Source organism: Capra hircus, chromosome 25, assembly GCF_001704415.2.
Source record: "Capra hircus breed San Clemente chromosome 25, ASM170441v1, whole genome shotgun sequence".
Classification (NCBI taxonomy): domain Eukaryota; kingdom Metazoa; phylum Chordata; class Mammalia; order Artiodactyla; family Bovidae; genus Capra; species Capra hircus.
In genome coordinates, this window is record NC_030832.1 from 37,349,422 (window position 1) to 37,370,789 (window position 21,368).

Here is a 21,368-nt window from a genome sequence, read left to right on the forward strand (position 1 = left end):
ATATAATTCACCCATTTGAAGTATACAATTCAATGACTTTTAGTATAGCTACAGAGCTGTGTATCCATAATGCCAACAGTTTAAGAACATTTCATCAACTCAAAAAGAAACTCTAAAATACTTAGCTTTTACCCCCAAATCCCCATACCCATCAGACATAAGCAATCACTAATCTACATTCTGTCTCTACAGATTTTCTTAGGGTGGGCTTTACATACAAATGGAATCATACAGTATGTGGTCTTTTGTGCCCGGCATCTTTCACTTAACATCATGTACTTCATTCCTTTTATGACTGAGTATTATTTCATTGTATGGCTATATGACATTTTATTTATTCATTTTTCAGGCAGTGGACATTTGGATTGTTTCCACTTTGGGGCTATTATGAAAAATGGTGCCATGAACATTCATGTACTAGCTCCTGTGTGAACACATACTTTCAGGTCTCTTTGGTAAATACCTGGGAGTGAAGTTGCTGGGGCCTATGGTAACACTTGTTTAACCTGTTAAGGAACTGTCTAATTTTTTTCCACAGCAGCTGTACCAGTTACTCTTTTATATTCCCAGTAGCAATGTATAAATGAGTTCCAATTTATCCACATCCTTGCTAACATTTCATATTATCTTTTTTCCCTGTTTGATTTTTAAATTCTAGCCATCCTAGTGGGTGAAATGATATTTCATTGTGGTTTTGATTTGCATTTTCCTAATGACTAATGTTGTACAGCTGCTTTGGAGGAATGTTTATTTAAATCCTTTGCCCATTTAAAAAAATTGGGTTGTTTGTAATTTTGTTGTTGAGTTCTTCTTGTGTGATCCTCATCACAAGTATGATTCCAAATATTCTCTCCATTCAGTGGGTGGTCTTTCACTTAACTGACAGCATCCTTTGATGCGCAGGTTTTTAATTTTGATGAAACCCAGTTTATCAATTTTTTTCTTTTGTTGCTTATGATTTTGGTGTTATAGCTAACAAGTAAGTAAGTAAGTAAGTAAAGTCACTCAGTCGTGTCCGACTCTTTGTGACCCTGTGGACTGCAGCCCACCAGGCTCCTCAGTCCATGGGATTCTCCAGGCAAGAATACTGGAGTGGGTTGCTATTGCCTAATTCATGACTATGAAGATTACATCTACCTTCCCTTCTAAAAGTTTTATAGTTTTAGCTTTACATTTAGGTCTTTGATTTTGAATTATTTTTGTATATGTTATGAGACAGGGTCCAGTTTCATTCTTGTCCATGTAGATATCCAGCGGTCCCAGCACTATTCGTTGAAAAGTTTATTTTCCCTACGTATAATAGTTTTTGGCACCATTGTTGAAGATCAATTGCTTGGGGATGTATGGCATTGTTTCTGTACTCTCAATTCGATTCCATTGATCTATATATCTATTCTTATGGCAGCACCACGTTTTGATTACTGTAGCTTTGTAATAATGTTTGAAATTGGGAAGTGTCAATCTTCCTGCTTTGTTCTTCTTTGTTAAGATTGTTTAGCCAATTGAGATCCCCTGAAATTCCGTATGAATAAAACTGTAAATTAGGGAGCCTCAATATTTTCAGTAAAGAAGGATGTTCATTTCAGAAGTATGGCAGGATTGAAGACACAGAAACATTAAGGAGATATAGTTCAATACAAAGGCAGACATACAGATACACAGACACTCACACCACAGATACTCATGTTTGCATCAGTAACAGATAAGAGCACCTCTTCTTGGTTGGCTCATATTTAAGACTCAGATTCCTTCTCTCTTTTTTTCCTCCTGTTTTTTGGCTGCACTGTGTAGCGTGTGGGACTCAGGATCTCAGTTCCCCCCACCAGGGACCAGGAATGGAACTTGGGCTCCATAATGCAGGTGCAGAGTCCTAACCACTGGGCAACCAGGGAATTCCCGCAGATTCCTTCTCAATATGGTATTCCAATTCACAAAGAAAACGCAGCTATGCATTTTATAATTTAAACATTTAAGACATTCTATAGAACTTCCATCAAAGCCCCAAAACAGTGATCACAGGAACCCCCTTTCCAAATCATCTGATCATACCGTCAGTAACCGCTTATGGAGCATATTACAGGAAAGGCAGTGTCTGATTTTGGGACACAAGAAGAATGAGACATTTCTTCCGTAAGAAAAGGAATAGAGTGGGAAGAATAAACAACTGAGCACCTCAGAAACACAAGATCAAAACTCCATCGAGGACAAACAAATAGTTCCCCGAGACAGGCAAGCATCTTGCTTGTTGAAAGCCTCAATGGATGCTCCTTTGGAGAGCAAAATGGTTGCTGTCTTCACGTTGGGTACCAAAAGTCAATTCATTTGTGCTTCTGAATCTTTTTTTAAAAAATTATTTATTTCATTTTCGGCTGTGCTAGGTCTTGGCTGCTGCGTGGGCTTTCCTCTAGTTGTGAAGAGCGGGGATTACTCTCTAGTTGTGGTGCCCAGGCTTCTCAATGTGGCGGCTTCTCTTATGACAGAGCACGGGCTCTAGAGTGCCAGCGGCTCTAGAGTGCCAGCGGCTCTAGAGTGCCAGCTTCAGTGGCGGCGGTGCATGGGCTCAGCGGTGGTGGGCCCCAGGCTCCAGAGCATAGTTGTGGCGCACCGGCTTAGTGGCTCTGAAGTACGTGGGATCTTCCCAGACCAGGGATCAAACCCATGTCTCCTGCATTGGCAGGCGGATTCTTTACCAGTGAGCCACCAGGGAAGCCCCCCATGCTTCTGAATCGTAAGCGCTCCCATTTAAACACCTGATTTCTTTCCACTCTCCCGGTCCCATTAGGTCTTTCACAACATCCTCACCACAGCTACAGCTTCAGCTCCACTCTCCAGGTACTGCTCTCACACCCTGGTCTTGACCTTCTCAGGTGGGAGGGTCAGGAACAGCTCTAGCACCAGCAGCTACTCCTTCCTAGCATCTTAGACAACAGCGGCTCACAGATCACCCACGAGCTGACACAGAGCATCCTCAGCCTACAGACTTCCTCTGCATCGAACCACCTAAAATACTGCTGGGAAGTCTCAAACCTGGAGGAAACCATCTAACCCTAGGTTCTTCCCCCTAACTTAATTATTAGAACCACTATCTGCATTGCTGAGAGTGCCCCATGCCCTGAGGGTGGGCTTCCTCTTCCTGGTGTGTCCCCTATGCTGGGGAAGAAAGAAAAATCAGGGTGGTAGGGTGATCAGATGGCTCCCCACTAGGTCGTGGGGGCTAAATATTCCCTTTCCTGCTCGCCTCCCAGAAAGCTGGCTCTCCAGTCGGCCCAGGAGACTCCAGGAGAGTTGAGCTTTGAGTGGGTGGGTTTTGTGGGAGTAGCGAGAAATCCTGCCTTTTGAGCATCTCAACTAGACCTCGGGGTTGGAGGTCAAGAGCGGGTTCCTTCCCTGTGTCTGTGTTTCTGTACGTCTGTCTTTGTATTGACAGAATGAAGCTGAACAAAAAAGGACAACTTCAGAAAAAGCCAGCCTGTGGGGCAGGGCGCCTCCTTAGCCCCATTTCCAGCGGGGCTGCACAGACGCCCCCAGCCCCAGGTCCTCCGCCTGGCCCGCCACGCCGCTAGGGTGTACCTCGCCCTGAATGCCCTTCTGGGCAGCAGCTAGCCTAGGATTCTAGACCCTAAATCTTCTGGGAGCAGCCGGCGAACCGGAAGGACAAGTTCATTAGCGCCTCCCAGTTTGGTTCCACCAGCAGCAGCTGCAGGGGCGGTAGCACCACCATCCTCCCGCGCGCCCCGCAAACCGACGCGCCTCGAAGCGTCTCTAGGCTTCCCGGGGGACTTCCGCATCGCTCTTGTTGGTCCCGTCGCAGCCCGCCGTCCTGTCACTTCCCGCCGGCCGTCTTCGTGCGGAAACCCGGCCGTTCGCGCGCTCGGGAGCGCGCGGAAAGGGCCGCCGTCCCCGCGCAGCCCCGCAGCCCCGCGCCCCCGCTGGATCGCGAACCCCGGAGGAGATTCGGCGGCCGCGGGTCCGAAGGCCGCCGCCCGCCGCCCGCAGGCGTCTCATCCGGGACAGAGGGGCGGCATGGAGGCCGAGGACTTCCAGGAGGAGCTGACCTGCGCCATCTGCCTGGACTATTTCGCGGACCCGGTGTCCATCGAGTGCGGCCACAACTTCTGCCGCGGCTGCCTGTGCCGCACTTGGGCGCCGGGCGGCAGCCCCGTCCGCTGCCCCGAGTGTCGGCGGCCGTCGGCGCCCGCCTCGATGAGGCCCAACTGGGCCCTGGCCCGGCTGACCGAGAGGATGCGGCGCCGGCGCCTGGGCCCCGTGCCCGCGGGCCTGTGCGGCCGCCACTGGGAGCCGCTGCGGCTTTTCTGCGAGGATGATCAGCGGCTCGTGTGCTTGGTGTGCAGGGAGTCGCAGGAGCACCAGGCCCACACCATGGCCCCAGCCGACGAGGCCTGCAAGAGCTACCGGGTGAGCCGGCCGTTTACGGGGCTGGGCTGCTGGTATATGCCCTGGGAACATTTACTGTCTGCACTGGAGGCATAAACCTACCCTCACCCCCAACCCTGACAGGCTCAGAAAAGTTAAGAGACTCGCAGATCAGAGTTGGAGTTTAAAACTGGAATCGGGAGGGTGGTGGGGGCTCAGTCATCACCGAAAAACTTTCCAGGGACTGGCCTCCCCGGCAGCTCGGTCATCCTGAGAGGTTATACACCAGTGCTGTCCAGTAGAAACAAAAGGAACCAGGCACATCTGTTATTCAAAGTTTTTCTAGTGGTGAAAAGAAACAGGTGATGCTAATTTTAAACTCATTTATCGGAAATATCCAACATCGATATGAAAATTATCAATGAGATATTTTAATTTTTTCATGATGGGCCTTTGAATCTATGTGTGCTTTACATTTACACACATCAGTTTGGGCTCTCCATATATCAGGAACTCACATGGCTAGTGGATGCTGTATTGGACGGTACAGGTTTATGCCTACAGATGTCATCAACAGCTGATGATTTGGGAAAAGCCTGGCTTGGAGGGATAAGTCTAGATTTTGTTACTAGCTTTATCAGTTGGGAAGATCACTTAATGTTTGAATTTGGAGATTCCCTGTTCTACCTATCTTATGGGTTAAGAAGCTTCAGTTAAATAAATCAGTTTATCATAGTCTGTTCCAGCCACCCTGGCCTTCCTGCTTTTGTTTCAAGCCTGTTCTCTCTCTCTACCCATACCTTCTGTGCTTTAGATCCTTTTAGATTTTAGCTTGAAGACCTTCCTTGATCATCCTTTCCAGACTAGCCCCACCCCCTTCCATTACTGAAGGTGTCACTCCAGTGGTCTCCATCTGAATTGGTATCTAGTAAGTACTCGTTGAAAACATGAATGTAATGATACAAGTTAAAGTGTATTGTAAACTGTCAAATGCTGTTCGTTTTTATCAGCTGACTATAAACAGGAAACATGCAAAATTAGACTAGAAAGTGTATATTCATTCTTTATTCAGTAGCCTTTATTGGTGCTTCCTGTATGCTGGGCGTTGTTCTAGACTCTGGACATAAATGGATGAGAAAGACATGGGTCTTGTCTTGTAGGGGATATAAGCATGTAGACCAGTAATTTCAGTGTGAGTTATCAACACACAGAGGTCTGAGATTAGAGGCATCAGACAAGAGTGAGGATCACCTTTACGGAGGAGTGAAACATGAGCCCGCTCTTGATGGATGAGGTTGCTCTTTGCCCTAGGAGGGTGGCACATGGGAGGGAGGCTGGTGGGACTTGAAGCTGAAGAAAGAGACAGGGTCTGCATTGTGGAGGATCTTGTTCACCACGCTGAAAAGCCTGAGTGTCTCTTCCACCAAATCGGGATCATTGAAGGATTTTAAGGCAAGGGAAGCCACGATCGGCTCTCAGTTCTTTTGTTTTACCAAGTTCATTGTGGCATCCACGGGGGATGAATGCGAAAGACCCAGGTAGGTTGTTGTTGCACCATTTGAAGCAGGAGGCCGTTCGGCCTGAACCAGTGCAGGACAGGGGTCCTGGAGAAGAGGAGGGTGTGAATTAATTATGAGCCGGACTGAGTAACATTGTGACTGATTGTAGTGATGGGTCAGGCAGAGAGAGGAGTCTAGGACGTCAGTCCGGATGTCTGGTGCTCATTGGGGACACGGTGAGAGTGAAGTAACTGTGATGTGAAATCCAGGGAGGAGGGACAGGAGACAGGGGACATAGGAGACTAGAAACACAGCATTTTAGGATTATGTCTATCCTTTTTTTTTTCTTAGATTATTTTATTTTAGATTATATATATATATTAGATTATATATTTTTAAGCTTTCGCTTTTAAAAAATTTTTATTTATTGTTGTTTAATTGGCTGTGCCAGGTCTCAGCTCTGGCACATGGGATCCTTGATCTTGGTTGTGGCACGCTGGATCTTTTATTTGTGGCGTGTTCGATCTAGTTCCCTGACCAGGGATTGAACCTGGGCCCCCTGCATTGTGAACACAGAGTCTTAGCCACTGGACCATCAGGGAAATTCCCAGGATTGATCCTTTTCTGCACCTTCTTCTGCGTAATCACTGCTGTTTACCCACCTTCATCCCCACCCCAGCTGGTGCTCGTGGTAAAGAAGCCGCCTGCCAGTGCAGGAGATGGAAGAGATACGGGTTGGATCCCTGGGTGGAGAAGAGCGCCTGGAGGAGAGCATGACAACACACTCCAGTATTCTTGCTTGGAGTACCCCATGGACAGAGGAGCCTGGTGGGCTACAGTCAGTAGGGTCTCAGAGAGTCAGACACGACTGAAGTGACTCAGCACATACACATCCTCACCCCGAGTTAACTTGAAAACCATTGGGTTGCTCTTGGGTAAAGCTGCCCTGTTTCCACCATCCCATTCTCAGCACGTGCACTGTGTCATAAATGTTTGGAGCTCCCTAAGTCTGTGGAAAATACCCCCATCTGTGCCCACACCTGAGCCCTGCAAACAGTGCTTTCTCTTAGGGTCTGAGCCCCTAAGCACCGCCTCCAGGAAACCTGCTTTGATGAATTCCTAGCCCACTCTGCTTGCTCTCTTGGGGCCACGCCAGTGGCTCAGGATACACATTAGAGCCACCTGGAAGCACTTTTAAGACATTCTGATATACAGATAGGATAGAGACCATGGACCTACGTCTTAGTACCTTCACAGAGGGAAGTATTCCAGAGCGGAAGTTGCCTTTAATGGAGTCGTTGATGGTGGGAGAGAACGAGAGAACACATAGAAATAGCTTCATAAACTTCAGGGAGCAAAGTGTTTTTTTGGAAAAGGCTTCCAAGCCCAGCACCTCTTTACTTCAAGCCCACATTTGGTCTGTTGACCCTGGGAACTAATCCCTTCGTTGCTATTAACTCATTTAAGAAATATTTCTTGAACCGCCCGTTTTGTGTCAGATGTGGTACTATAGTACCAGACCCAGGAAAGGAACAGTGCTGAAAAGACCATGGGGCTTACAGTCTGGCTGGGGTTGGGGCAGGAGGTAAACAGTAGACAAACAATCACAGATGATGATATGTGCCATGAAAGAAATAGCGTGCCACGCCAGAGACGAGACGAGGGCTCAATAAGGGCGCAGGCAGTCTTCTCTGAAGAGATGGCCTTTCAGCTGAGGCTTGATGGATCAGCTATCAGAGGAACTGCGGGAAGCGCATCCCAGGCAGTGGACAGCAAATTCAGACCCTGAGGCTGGGAAGAGCGGGACATCCCCATGACACGGAAGCAAGAGCGATGCCCCCGAAGCATGATCAGCAAGGGGAAAAGTAGCGCGAGATGAGTTGGGAGATGCAGGCAAGGGTGGCGTTCTGTTGGACCGCGGGGCGGCTGAATTTCCTCGGTGATGAGGGAAGCCAGTGGAGAAGCTCAGCAGGGGACGGACATGACGTGGCTGGTCTTAGAAGATGATTCTGGCTACTCTGAGGACATTGGCTGAGAGATGAACAAGACTGGAAATAGGGAGACCGGTCATGAGGCTGTTGTATTGATAGCTGTCTGGACAAGAGGTGGTTTGAACAAGGAGGTGGCTGGGGGTGGCAAATAGGCAGATGGGCAGATTTGACATGTATTTTGGAGGTAAGACCTACTTTCTTGGATTGGATGCAGAGGTTACAATGATTGAAATTCACAGAACCTCAGAGGTGGCATGGTGTTTAAGAGAAGACCATCTATTGTGGTCTTCTAGGTAAGGAAGCTGCAGCCCAGGAAATGTGTGAGACTGACTTAACCACAGATCCATAGCTAGTTGGTGAAGGTCTAGACTGAAACTCAGATTTGATTTGAAGTTTTGTGTCATTTAAACTACATGATCACAAGTCAGAAAATGTCTTCATTCTATAAATGTGTGTTCTTTTGTTGTAGTTCTGTATAAACAACAAAAGTCTGAAGTTAAATGAAGAAAAAGTGATTTTTTTGAACTTGTGGGTCTACCCAGCTTTGAAATGCTCGGTGTTGCCCTCCCGCCACCTTGTGGCAATTTCTGTTACTGCAGGGAAGAAGTTTTCTAATCTCCCCAAAGGGTTTTCTCAGGGGGCCTCTTTAGAGCCCATCTGTGGCAGGACACACACATGCATAGGCAGAGTCTTGGGTAAGGGGACAGCATAATTCACGCACACTGGAGTTGCTAAGGGCTTTTAAAAATGGAAAAATTCTGTTTCAAATATATTTTCATTAGCAAACAAAAGTGAAAACTTAAAAAATGTTCTTAGTCACATTCAAAGGAGCTGTTTATCTCATTAGAGGCTTCACACGCACATGAGGTTTGACTCTGATATGTGCCGTCTCTAACCTGTCTGCCTCTGCCTCTAAGGTCCTGCCTGGCATTCTGCTACTAGCTGCCCTGCAGCTTACTCTGTTGATTCTAATTGGCTCGATTTTTTTTTTTATAGCTTATTTGGGTTTTTTAAATTACAAAAGGATATATGCTTCTTGTAGAAATCCAAACAAAACAAGTTTATTAAATTTCTAGTTCTCCCTCAGACTCCCTCCACCATTCCTATTCCCTAGAAATAAGCAATGTTAATAATACCTGGTTATATATCTTTCCAGATTATTTTCTATTCAATTATAAACATACACAGTTACACAGACACGTGTATATTTGTTCTTTTCAAAACAGAATTATAGCAAGAGCTGAAATTGATGTAGAGTATCAGTGTATCATAATTCCCCACTGATGGATAATGAAGAATGCTGCAATAAACATTCCTATATATATTATTTTTACTAGTGTTTTATTGGATATTATTATTAGAAATAGGATTATTGCATATTTTAAATACTGTTAAATCTTGCCAGTTGCCCTTCAAAAAGGTGGGAACTTTAAAAAAAATTTATTTCTTTATTTTAATTGGAGGGTAATTTCTTTACTAGATGGGATCTTTCTGTTTTCCTACTAGTATGGTGCCAGAGGCCTTCTCCCTTGCTGGCGCTGGGTACTCATTAATTTTTGTCTACTTAACGACCAAACTTGATGTAGTGTTTTGATGACTTGAGAGCAGCCTAGTTCTCTGCATTAGCCTGTGGCTCTTCAGCATCTTCTCTGTCTCATCCCATGTTTGGCCGAGGTGACTTTTAGCTCTTGAACAAGCAAGGTGCTGGAAGAGATGATTTCTTACTTAGGCATGCTTCTTCTGCTGGCAGGAGAAACTTCTGAAGACTCAGTCTAGTCTGACAGCCAAGATGAAGAAAGTCATACATTTTCAGGACATGGAAGTGAAGAATGCTGCAGAGTGGAAGGTAATAGCAGAAGGAGCTGGGTATTTCTTGCCCTTAGTCCTTTCAGCCTGAGGCTGCTCAAGGGCTTTGGCTGGGAAGAGCTCACAGGGTCTTACCAGGTGTCAGGCTGACAGAACAGGAAGCATTGATCTCTGCCGTGGCTTTGGACCACACGTGTTCCACACCCTTCATCCTCGGACCTCAAGGGTGGTGCCCCCTTCCTTCCTGCAGTCCTTCTGGGTTGGCTTCTGAGGTGGGTGTTGATTTGGGTCTATGGCATTGTGGAAAGCAAAAGAACTTTCCCCCCAGAGCTGTTGTCCCCAGTTGGGAGGTATGATGTGGGTACGCACCTGTATGTCTACGATTTACCACCACTAAACCCTAGGTGTTCTGAGGGCTAAATTAAATAATAGGTGTGAAGGTGCATTTTAGTTTAAAAACTATATGAACAAGGCCTGACGATCAGTAGTAGAAACTCAGATACTACAAAGAATGAGTTAGTACTGTAAAGACTAATACAAAGATAGCAAGCAGGCGTAGAGAAAGGAGTGGAGGAAATTTGTAGCCCGTGAGCAGGAGCTTTTCTGGAGGAGGTGATTTGGTTGAAAGGATCCTGGACTACTGGGGAGTCACATGCAGGGAATTTAGGAGGAAGGACCAGGCAGAGAAAGGACTGAGCCAGTCTCTTGTGGCTGCAGGAGAAGATGAAGAATCAGCGGATGAGAGTCATCGCAGAGTTTGCAAAGCTGCACGTCCTCCTGACTGAAGAAGAGCAATTGTTTCTTCAGGGACTGAGGCAGGAAGAAGAGGAGACAAAGAAAAGGCAAAGTGAGAACATATCTAGGCTCAACCAAATGATCACTTCTTTGAAGAAGCTCATCCTGGAGGTGAAGGAGAAGAGCCAGAGCTCCACCCTGGAGCTGCTCCAGGTGAGACCAGCAGGGAAGGGCATAGTCTCTGTCTTGATGGAATTGCCCACATCACTAACTCATCTCCCTCTTGTCTTTAGAGCTGAGTGTCCTTCCTGGTGAGTGGGTTTAGTAGAAGACATGTTTTTTTCTCTTTTGCTAATTGTGTTACTATTTTTTATTATATAATTAAAGAGTCAAAGATTTACTTTCCAAAGGAAATTAATGTGAAGTTTAGGTTCGATGAGCTCAGGTAATATGAGATACGTAAATTCCAAGAACTGTCTAGAACGTTTACAGCTTGCTTGAGCAGTGGAGCTCCAATTCTGTATCCAAACATATATTACAGCAGAGTCTTTTGAAATAACACATTTCTTTTGTATGTGAATTCTTTCATTTAGTATGATGATCTTGAGGTTCATTCATGTTGGAGCATCGTATCATATTTGCATTCCCTTTTTATTCCCGAACAGTATTCCATTGCAGAATATACCACATTTTGTATACCTGTTCACCAGCTGATGGACATAACCCAAATGTTATTATGAAGGGTTCTGCCTTAATATTTGTGTGCCATTCTTTGTGTGGACATATGTTTCCATTTCTCTTGGCTAAGTAGTAGGAGCAGAATTGCTAGGCGATATGGTATATTTATATTTAACTTTTTAAGAAACTGCCTTTTTCCAAAGTGGCTGAACCATTTTGTATTCGCACCACATCCTCACTAACACTTGTCTGTGATTGAAAGAGTGTGGATGGAGAAGTAGACGGAGAGCCAGGAGACAGCTCACGTCTTGGTGCCAAAGGAGGAAGGGGAGGGTTTCGAGGAAAGGATGGGTCCACATTGTTAAATAGGGCAGAGGGCTCACACGAAAAAAAGACTGCCTCGTGTTAACCCTGTTGGGCTTGGCAGCAGGTGATCATGTGTGATGCTCACAAAAGCAACTGACAGAAAAATCCCTGCTCACCAAGTTGAGTAGCAGATCTCACAGGAGGGTACATAACTCCTTTCTTTCTTCTCTTCACAGAATCCAGCAGAGGTGTTGACCAGGTGTGAGCGCTTTCCTTCTTACGGGTGGTTGAGCAGATTGTAAAGATACAGGCCAAGCAGAGGGGAAAGGAGGCCTGGGCCCCACGGGTCCATGGGCACCAACGTGAGGGGCTGAAGGGGAGGAAGCCTGCGTGCCTGCACCAGGAGGAATGGGAGGGCAGTCTGAGCTCTAGGCTGGAGCCTTCGGGTGCGGGCTGGGGGGTCTTGGCCGTCCTGTTTGTCTCCTGAGAAGAGCAGCCTTCTGCGCTTTTCCTAGGTGTGAGAATCAGGACGTGAGCTATTCCTCTGAAGACCTCACGGTGAAGACTGTGTGCCGGCTTCCGATGATGAAGGAGATGCTGAAGCGATTCCAAGGTGAGCAGTTTCAGGGAGCTGGAGCTCGGAGAAGGAACGAGAGGGGTCTGCAGAGGGAGGAGGGAGCAGAGCGCGCAGCCAACAGGAGGGCCAAGAGAACGGTAAATAACCACTTAGGGATGAAAGGATATACGCTTCCCTGAAGAGCCATCCGTGTAAAGGCAAAGGATGTTAGGATGTTAAAGGTGCTAGTTACACAAAAAGCAAGGGACCTGTTCTTTCTAAGAACACAAGCAAGCTGGGGAGACAGACATACCACTTAGTGCAGCACAGCGGGGCCCCGTGTGTGCCAGTGGCGAGTGAAATATCCCGGAAGTGCAGATGACAGCCTCTCTGTTGGGGCAGAGTGAGGAGGTTTTCACAGCACAGGTGTCAGTTGTTTGGGACTTTGGAGGATAAGTAGGAGTTTGCCAAGCGGAAAGTGAGAGGCGGCTTCCAAGCAGAGGTGGCAGCGTGAGCTGAGACGTGGAGAAGATAGAGGGGAGGGTGTCTGATGAGACTCAGCGTAAGGGGCATGCGGGGAAAGGCAGGAACGAGGTTGAGAAGATGAGGGTAAGAACGACTGGAGGTAAACTGACCAGCTCTCAGAGAAGCGCCAAGGCCTGTGCGTGACATGAAGCTGCATTCTCAAGTGCCCATCCCTGATCAGGAGCCACGCTGTAGATGCCCACTTCCTGATAACATGAAGCGACAGGGCACTGGACTTACTCCTGAGATGTAGTTGACCAAAGATATCCAAAATAGGCAATACATGAAACCACAGTTTTTAAAACACTGAACAGCAGGCAGTGAAGGACAGTGATACACGGGGAATGTGAACCGAATGAGCCGAGTCCTATGACGGCCCCCTCCTCCAGCCTTGAGGGTTTCCAGGCGAGCTCAGGGAAGGTAACACAGGGGGAGCCAGGTGGACTGCCTGAGTTGAGGAGTGGTGCTGAGGGTCCAGAACAAAGCAGTGGGAGTTTCCAGAGTGCTGGAGAGGAGAGAGCTGGACAGGGAGAACCCTGGTGGTTTACAGAGACGTCCTGTGAACATTCAGCAGAGGACTGATCAGCACGTGCTTGTGAAGAGCTACCCAAGGTTGAAGGAAATTTTCAAATTGGTTAGAAGAAACAGTTCCTGGTGCTCGCACAGGGCCAGGAGCAACGTCTGTTCCTACCAGCCCCTGGAAAGCTCTTAATTCATGGGGCACTGGGTAGAGCACTCAGGAAAATCTCGCCTCATCAGTGGGGATAATTAACCCTTCGCTGAGCACTGCTCTGGACCCACTTTACATGTCAGGAAAGCAAGACGCAAAAGGATGAAATTATTTCCAAGTAACTGCATCCCAGGACACAGCTCAAGAAGATGGATAGGTATTTTAAAAATGAGTCCCCAACAATGTACAGTCACAATGTCTGGCATCCCATCAGAAATTACCAGGCAGGCAAAAAGGTAGGAAACATGACGTGGTGAGGAGAATAATCAATTGAAATTGACTCAAGATTGACCAAGATGGTAGCATAAACATAGAAGAACATTATTGCAACAGTTATTGCAACTATTTTGTAAAGATGCATATTATGGACAGGGGAGATATTTTAAAAAAACAACCCAGATCTGACTTCTGGAGATGAAAACTATGAGATGAAGAATAAGCTGGTTGGGGCTAATAGGTGATTGGACACGAACTTGAAAAGATGGAGCAGTCAAAACTATGCAAAATAAAACAGAGGGAAAAAAAAAATGAAAGCCTCCTCAGTGAGCTGTGGGCCACCTTCATGCAGCCTTTTGTCTGGTAACTGGGATCCCTCAGGGAGAGCAGAAGAATAGGGGTGAGACAGAAAAACAGCTGGAGAAACAGTGACTCAACTTTCCAAATTTGATGAAAACTGTAAGCACACACATCTAAGAAATTTAGCAAGTTCTAAATGAGGAAGATGATGAAAACCACACCAAAACCAGTGACAAAGGTGAAATTTTAGATGCAACAACTAGAAAAGAACAAGGTGGAACAAAGATAAAGATGACATCTCAATGCTCATTGGAAGCAGTGCTAGTGAGCAAGAACTTTAAAAGGCTGAAAGAAAAAGACTGTTTACCTAGAATTTTATTCCTGGCAAAAATACACTTCAGAAACAAAGGTGAGATAAAGATGTTTGCAGATATCAGAAACTGAAGGAGTTTATCAGACCAGCACTGTAAGAAATGTTAGCGGAAGTCCTTCAAGCAGAAGGAAAATGATACTGGATAGAAGTCAGATCTATACAAAGGAATAAAAGGTCTTCCAAAGTGGTAATGATGTAAAGAAATATCTATTTTTGTCATTATTTACGTCTCATTAAAGATGATAGGGATGGCTAATGCCGGTGGTAATTTGATTGGGTGCTCAGATATTTGGTCAAACGTTGTTTTGGGTGTTGCTGTGAGAGTGTTTTTAGATGAGGTTAACATATAAATCAGGAAACTTGAGGAAAGCAGATTGCTTTCCATAATGTTGGCAAGCCTAATCCCTAGTCAGTTAAAGGCCTGAGTAGAACAAAAGGGCTGACTTTCCCCCATGAACAAGGGACTTTTACAGCAGACTGCCTTCAGACTCCATCTGCAGCTTTGGTTCTTCCTGCCTTTGGTTCTTTCCTGTGGAAGGAACTGGAACATTAATTTCCCCTGGGTCTTGCTGCTGTTACACACCATGGATTTGGACTTGGCAGTCAGCATGATCACATGGGCCAGTTCCTTCTAATCTCTGCAAGTACCCACATATCCTATTGGTTCTGTTTCTATGGAGAAGCTTGACAAATACAGTAGTTGTTTAAACAAGCAGAAAATAATATATTATTTTATTTTATAACAACAAGAACATGAATGTTGGGAGGGGAGAAATGAAGGTATACTGTTATACATTCTTACATGTGAAGTGGTACAATATCACTTGAAGGTAGGTTGTTAAGTGAAAGGTGTACCTTTGTAAACTGTATGGCAACCACTAGAAACAAAGTTATAGCTAATAAGTCAACAAAGTAGATAAGGTGGAATCATTATTAAAAAAATACTTCGTTAATCAGACAGAAGGCAAAAAAGAGGAAAAAAGGACAAGTAGAAAATATAGCAAGATGATGGGTACAAACCTAATCATATTAAGTATAAATGGTCTGGATATCCTAATTGAAAGGGAGAGACTGATTGGACTGGATAAAAAAATGAAAGATCCAACTAACTGTATGCTGCTAGAAACACACATTAAATACAAAGACCCATACATGTTATGAGAAAAGATACATCATGCTAACATTGGTCAAAAGTCTATTGGTTATGTTATTATCAAATAGATTTCAGAGCAAGGAATATTACCAGAGATGAAGAAAGTCATTTCCTAATGATAACTGGGTCAGTTTATCAGGAGGATATATCAGTTCTAAACATTTATACAGTTAACAACAGAGCTTCAAAATATATTAAGCAAAAACTAATAGAGCTGCAAGGAGAAATAGATACATTCACGATTGCAGTTGGAATTTTCAATACCTTTTAAAAATAAATTTTAGAACAAGTAGGCAGAAAATCATCAAAGACAGACTGAATAAAACTATCAGTCAACTTGACCACTCTGTTATTTATAGAATACTGCCCCAAACAACAGCAGAATACACATTCTTTTTGCATGTACATGGAACATTTCCCAGGGTAGAACAAGGTGGGCCATAAGACATCAGTATTCAAAGGGCTTCCTTGGTGGTTCAGATGGTAAACAATACACCTGCAATGTGGGAGACCTGCGTTCAGTTCCTGGGTTGGGAGGATCCCCTGGAGGAGGACATGTAACCCACACCAGTATTCTTGCCTGGAGAATCCCCATTAACAGAGGAGCCTGTGGGCTACAGCATTCAAAAGGATTCAGGCCATGCAAAATATGTCCTTTGACTACAGTGCATTTTGAAATCAGTAAAAACAAAAACAAAAAGCTTTGATAAGTCCCCAAATGTTAGGAAGCTAAATGACTCACTTCTCAATAATCCATGAGCTAAAGGTGAATCAAAAGGCAAGTCAGGAAGTACTTTGAATGAAAAGAAATTTGTGGGGTACCACTAAAGCAATACTTAAGAGGGAATTTATAGCACTAATCACATGTAACACAAAGGAATTTCTTCAACCAGTGATACCAGTTTCTACCATAAGACATTAGAAAAAGAAGAGCAGATAAAGCCCTAAAGAAACAGGATGGAAACAATTAAAAATCAGAGCAGAAATTATTGCAATAGAATACAGAAAAACAGCAGAAAAATTAGTGGAACCAAAAGTTATCTGTTTGAGAATTTAAATTTTATTGAAATATATTTTAAACAGAATGACTGGAAGAAAAAAAGATATTACTAGTATCAAGAATGAGAGGGGCATCATCACTACAGCTTCTGTAGATGCTAAAAGGATAATAAGGAAATATTATGAGCAACTTTATGCTGATAAATCTGACAGCATGGAAGAAATGGACAAAGTCCTTAAAAGACTCAAATGACCAAAGCTGACTCAAGAGAAAATAGATAACTGGAATAGTTTTATTCATGTTATAGTTAGAAACCTTCCCAAATGGCTTCACTGGTGATTTCACCAAACATTTAAGAAATATTTATTCTATACAAACTCTTAACAAAAAATTGAAGAGACTGTTCCCAACTTGTTCTATAAGACCTGCATTACCATGATACTAAAATCAAAGATATTACAAGTAAAGTGAACTATAGGTCAATGTCCCTCATGACAGAGGAATTTGAAAGAAAATTTTAGCAAGTTGAATTCAATTATGTATAATACATCACAACCAAATGGGATTTATCGCAGAAAAGCAGGTTTGGTTTAATATTTGCAAATCAGTATAACTTACCACATTAGCACTTTAAAAAAGATCAATTTGATTACCTCAGTAGATGCAGGAAAAAGAAACCTTTGTCAAAATCTAACATCTATGTCGATTAAGAAAAACAAAACACAGCTCTCAGCAAACTGAAGAGACGTGGAAGGTTTGGGAGGGAAGAGAATTAGGAGGCAGGCCAGGGAGGAAGTTACAGATACAGTTGCTGAAGGTCTGAAGGCAGACAATGGCGATGGGAGAGGAAGGGAAGAACCCGAGGGACCATCTCAGAGGCAGAATTGATAGGACTTGGTGATTCATTAGCCAACGAGGGTCAGAGGGGAAGAAGAATCAAATAAGGTTAAGATTTCCAAGTATGAGCATTTGGGTGAAGGTCATGTCCTTAAGCCTTAGAGAGCAGAGAAAACAAGATGTGTGCTTGTGAGGGAGGATTAGTCTCAAGAGAAGGGAGGGGGACTTTGAGGCTCTGAATTCGGTTTTGAGTTACCTGCCGGGGGCTTGTAGAGATGGCCAGCAAGCCACTAGAACCAGTGGAGAGAGACCTGGGATGACACCTGTGTGTTCCTGTACAAAGAACCAGCCAGGTGACAGCCTTGGTTCTGGTACGGATTCAGCAAGTCAGCATTATTGTTTCTCCAAATTTTATGTTGATGGTGAAGACTTGGGGCCAAGGAATAATAAGCTCCCATTTTCTAGGCTGTAGTCTGAGAGCCGAAGGGAAATGAAGACTTCAGGTTGCTAATGCAAACTGTGGCCTGCTAGGTCCAGCTGAGGAGCAGTTGAGGGGGCAGTGAGGTGTCTCATTCCTAACAGTACTTAATAGGAGGAGAAGGATGGAACTGAAGCTGGGACAGATGGGCATTTCTGGAGCAGGGTTCGTGGTCAGCTCTTCATCACTGATCTCAGCTCTCATTTTCTCTGCAGTGGCTGTAACTCTGGCTGAGGACACCGCTCATTCCAAACTTGTCTTCTCCCAGGAAGGGAGATACGTGAAAAACGGGGCATCAGCCAGTTCTTGGCCACTGTTTTTTACAGCATGGAGCTACGCCACCGGATGGAGGAATCCGCAGAGGACCACAGGCTTTGTGGAGCGATTTCAGCACTTACCCTGCGTTTTGGGGAAAAATGTTTTCACTTCAGGGAGACATTACTGGGAAGTTGAGAACCGAGGCAGCCTGGAGGTGGCGGCGGGGGTGTGTCGGGAGGACATCATGGGGACCCCTGGTGGCTCCACAATGTGCCCCAAGGCGGGAATCTGGGCTGTTTGCTGGAGTTCTGCTGGCTGCCGGCCCCTGTCAGGCACCTCCGTGAGTCCTAGCAAGCGAGAGCCAGCTCTCCAGCGGGTGGGAGTTTTCCTGGATCACGGGGCTGGGGAGGTCTCCTTCTACAACGCCGTGGATGGGGAGCACCTGCACACGTTCCCCTGCTCGTCCAGCTCGCACCTCCGGCCGTTTTTCTGGTTGAGTCCATTAGCATCTGTAGTCATCCCCCCAGTGACTGGTGGGAAATGAGGTGATTCTCTTCGCCTTGTACCCCAGGCTGGGGACACTCATTGCTTGGCCCTCATCTTTGACTTCACGCGTTTCCATCCTGGGTGGTTCATTCAGATGGCAGCCTCATGTTCTGTTCAGCCCCTGCATGTCCTGTGTGTAGGCAGATGTGGAAGACCCCGTGGGGTACCTTTCCGGTAGCCGCTTTGAGCACTTTTCCCTCCCTCTCTTCTGCTTCTTCCTAATTGAACTGTTCGGGATGTGCACTCCAAGTGCTCCAGGAGAGGCAGGCCCATGGGAGGGAATCCTGGCCAGTGAGGTCGGGTGAGAAATCCCCCAGGGTGCTTCTGGGGAAAGTTCTTTAGCTTTTAGAAAGAGATGTTTGGGAAGACATAGCTCATCCGGCATCAGCAGCTGTACTGGAGTAAGAGGAGCATGGTAACCGTGGACTTGGAAGGAGAAATGTGGTCTTTGTTGGCTTCATGAAGCAGCTGGAATCTCCCGAATCCTGAATTTCTTGTTATATGGGACTGTTGCTCCTTGTGTGAGGCAGTTTCAGTTGCGTTTTGGTCATTTGCAGGCTGACGTGTCCTAACCAGTGCTTACATAGCGAGGATATCCCACAGTGTAGGTTTATCTCACTTTTTTGCCAAAATTTGATAGATTTATAGACTCTCTTTCTGTTCAGTCATGTACTTCCTTTTCTTTCCAGTAAGTGCCGGTATCTCGCCTTCTCCTGGATTGGAAAACTGAGGCAGCTTGCCCCTCCTCTGCCTGGGCTGTCTCTTCACCCAGCCATGTCTCTGCCTCCAAGCGTTCACTGTGCTTTCCCTTTGTCAGATTCGTATACTGTGTGCACAAGGTTGTTAACATCATCTGGCAAATGTTGGGAAACACTTGTTAAGTATTTGCGCTGGGCTAACCTCACTCCAGTACTCTTGCCTGGAAAATCCCATGGACGGAGGAGCCTGGTGGGCTGCAGTCCATGGGGTCGCGACTGAGCCACTTCACTTTCTCTTTCATGCATTGGAGAAGGAAATGGCAACCCACGCCAGTGTTCTTGCCTGGAGAATCGCTGGGACGGTGGAGCCTGGTGCGCTGTCTTCTACAGGGTTGCACAGAGTCGGACACGACTGAAGCGACATAGCAGCCCAGCAGCAGCCTTTTCACGTAATGCCCCCATGTGACTTTCACAGCAGAGATGGAAAATTAAAAGTACTGCTAATAACCACTGCTATTAACCATTTTAATGTGTTTCCTTCTCGACTTTGAATAGATGTTCTGGCAGTCATTTAACACAGCTTCTTAACAAAACTTCCAGCCCCCTCCCTAACCCCTCTCCCCTCCTATGTCCCAGCCCATCCTGGCTTGTCTCCCTTTTCAGCCTGAGCAGTCCCCCTCATTCAGTGATCTCTGCTGAGTTCTCCTTAACTCTCCAAGATACTTGCTCTTATGAGTTGATTTCTGTCCTCCAAAGAAAAGGATATCACAGCTAGGACTCACAGTCTGAGTGTGACCTTATTTGGAAATTAAGATGAGGCCATTAGTGTGATGGCCTGCATGGGAAGGAAATCCAAAAAAGAGGGGACATGCATATACATATAGCTGGTTCCCTTTGTTGTACAGCAGAGACTTAACAGTGTAAAGCAATTATACTCCAATAAAAATTAATTAAAAAGATGAGGCTGTTAGGGTGGGTCCTAATCCAATATGACTGATATCCTTAGAGGGAATCTCGTAAACACAGATGCTCGCACGTGGAAATGCCACGGGACACAGAGGGAAGATGGCCGTGGAAGAGGCTGGAGTCATGCTGTCCCCAGGCAGGGAAAGCCTAGGGCTGCCAGAAGCTGGAAAAGGCGAAGAATCCTCGCCTTGAAGCTTCTGAGGGAGCTTGGCCCTGCCAACACCTTGATCTCAGACTTTCAGCCTCCAGAATTGTAAGACAGTAAACACACTTCTTCACCAGGGAAACTAGCTCTGGGAGTAGCAGTGAAGCCTCCCCAGAAGACAGTTTGGCAACCACTGTTTATCCTGTGCTTTCTCAAAGTGATTTTTTTTTTTTTTCTGGCTGTGCTCTCAGCTTGTGGGAGCTTAGTTCCCCCACCAGGGATTGAACCCAGGCCCTTGGCAGTGAGAGGATGGAGTCTTAACCACTGGACTGCCAGGGAACTCCCTCGAGGTGCTGTTGACCATCTCCGATGCTAACCGAGCCTTTTCCCCTGCCCCCCAAGGATCGGTGGGTACATGCACTGGCGCTGTAAGCTGCCCACTCGGTGGGGCCCTGGATAAAGTTCTGCCAAAGCCTTTTCCTCCAGAGGCTAGCCTTTGTTGCGGAAAGCACTGTGCACAGATCTCCTGGGATTTCTGCTCCTCTGCTGCTAAGCTGCTAAGTCACTTCAGTCGTATCCGACTCTGTGCGACCCCATAGACGGCAGGCAGCCCACCAGGCTCCCCCATCCCTGGGATTCTCCAGGCAAGAACACTGGAGTGGGTTGCCATTTCCTCCTCCAATGCATGAAAGTGAAAAGTGAAAGGGAAGTCGCTCAGTCGTGTCCGACTCTTAGCGACCCCATGGACTGCAGCCTACCAGGCTCCTCCGTCCATGGGATTTTCCAGGCAAGAGTACTGGAGTGGGGTGCCATTGCCTTCTCCGTTCCCCCCCTGCCTAAAGCCAGGAGGGGATTGTTCTCAGTTTTTCACTCTGAGAATCTGGTGGGGTGCCTGGAGGCAAAATCCAGGAAAATAGGCAGCTCTCTCAATACTGCAGCTCCCCCAAAGCTTCTTACTTTTAAGCTAGACCACACTGCGCTACCAGCGATCTGTCAAAACTGTCATTTAAGTATGCCCACTAGGTGATGGCACCGGTGGATTTTGGTTCTCTGTTAAGCAGATCTCAGCTTCGAGTCTGTGGATTTGTCTGTCTTTCCAGATTTGGGGGTGCAAGTTTGCCATGCAACCTCAGTTCTCTGATGGGCCCCCCCAAAAGCCAATGATTTTCAGTCTCTTCATCTTTTTCACATCATAATG

At 46.0% G+C, this 21,368-nt stretch overlaps 1 protein-coding gene and 1 non-coding gene across 2 annotated transcripts; one reads left to right on the plus strand and one right to left on the minus strand.

Moving 5' to 3' along the window:
* Nucleotides 3,167-19,579, plus strand: TRIM4 (tripartite motif containing 4). The gene is made up of 6 exons (XM_005697862.3): nt 3,167-4,416; nt 9,615-9,710; nt 10,388-10,618; nt 11,626-11,648; nt 11,905-12,002; nt 17,773-19,579. The coding sequence occupies exons 1-6, from the start codon at nt 4,024-4,026 to the stop codon at nt 18,357-18,359; spliced, it is 1,428 nt and encodes a 475-aa protein (XP_005697919.3). The 5' UTR covers nt 3,167-4,023; the 3' UTR covers nt 18,360-19,579.
* On the minus strand, nt 6,403-6,475 carry TRNAV-CAC. Its single transcript has one exon. It is a non-coding gene; the product is annotated as a tRNA-Val (tRNA).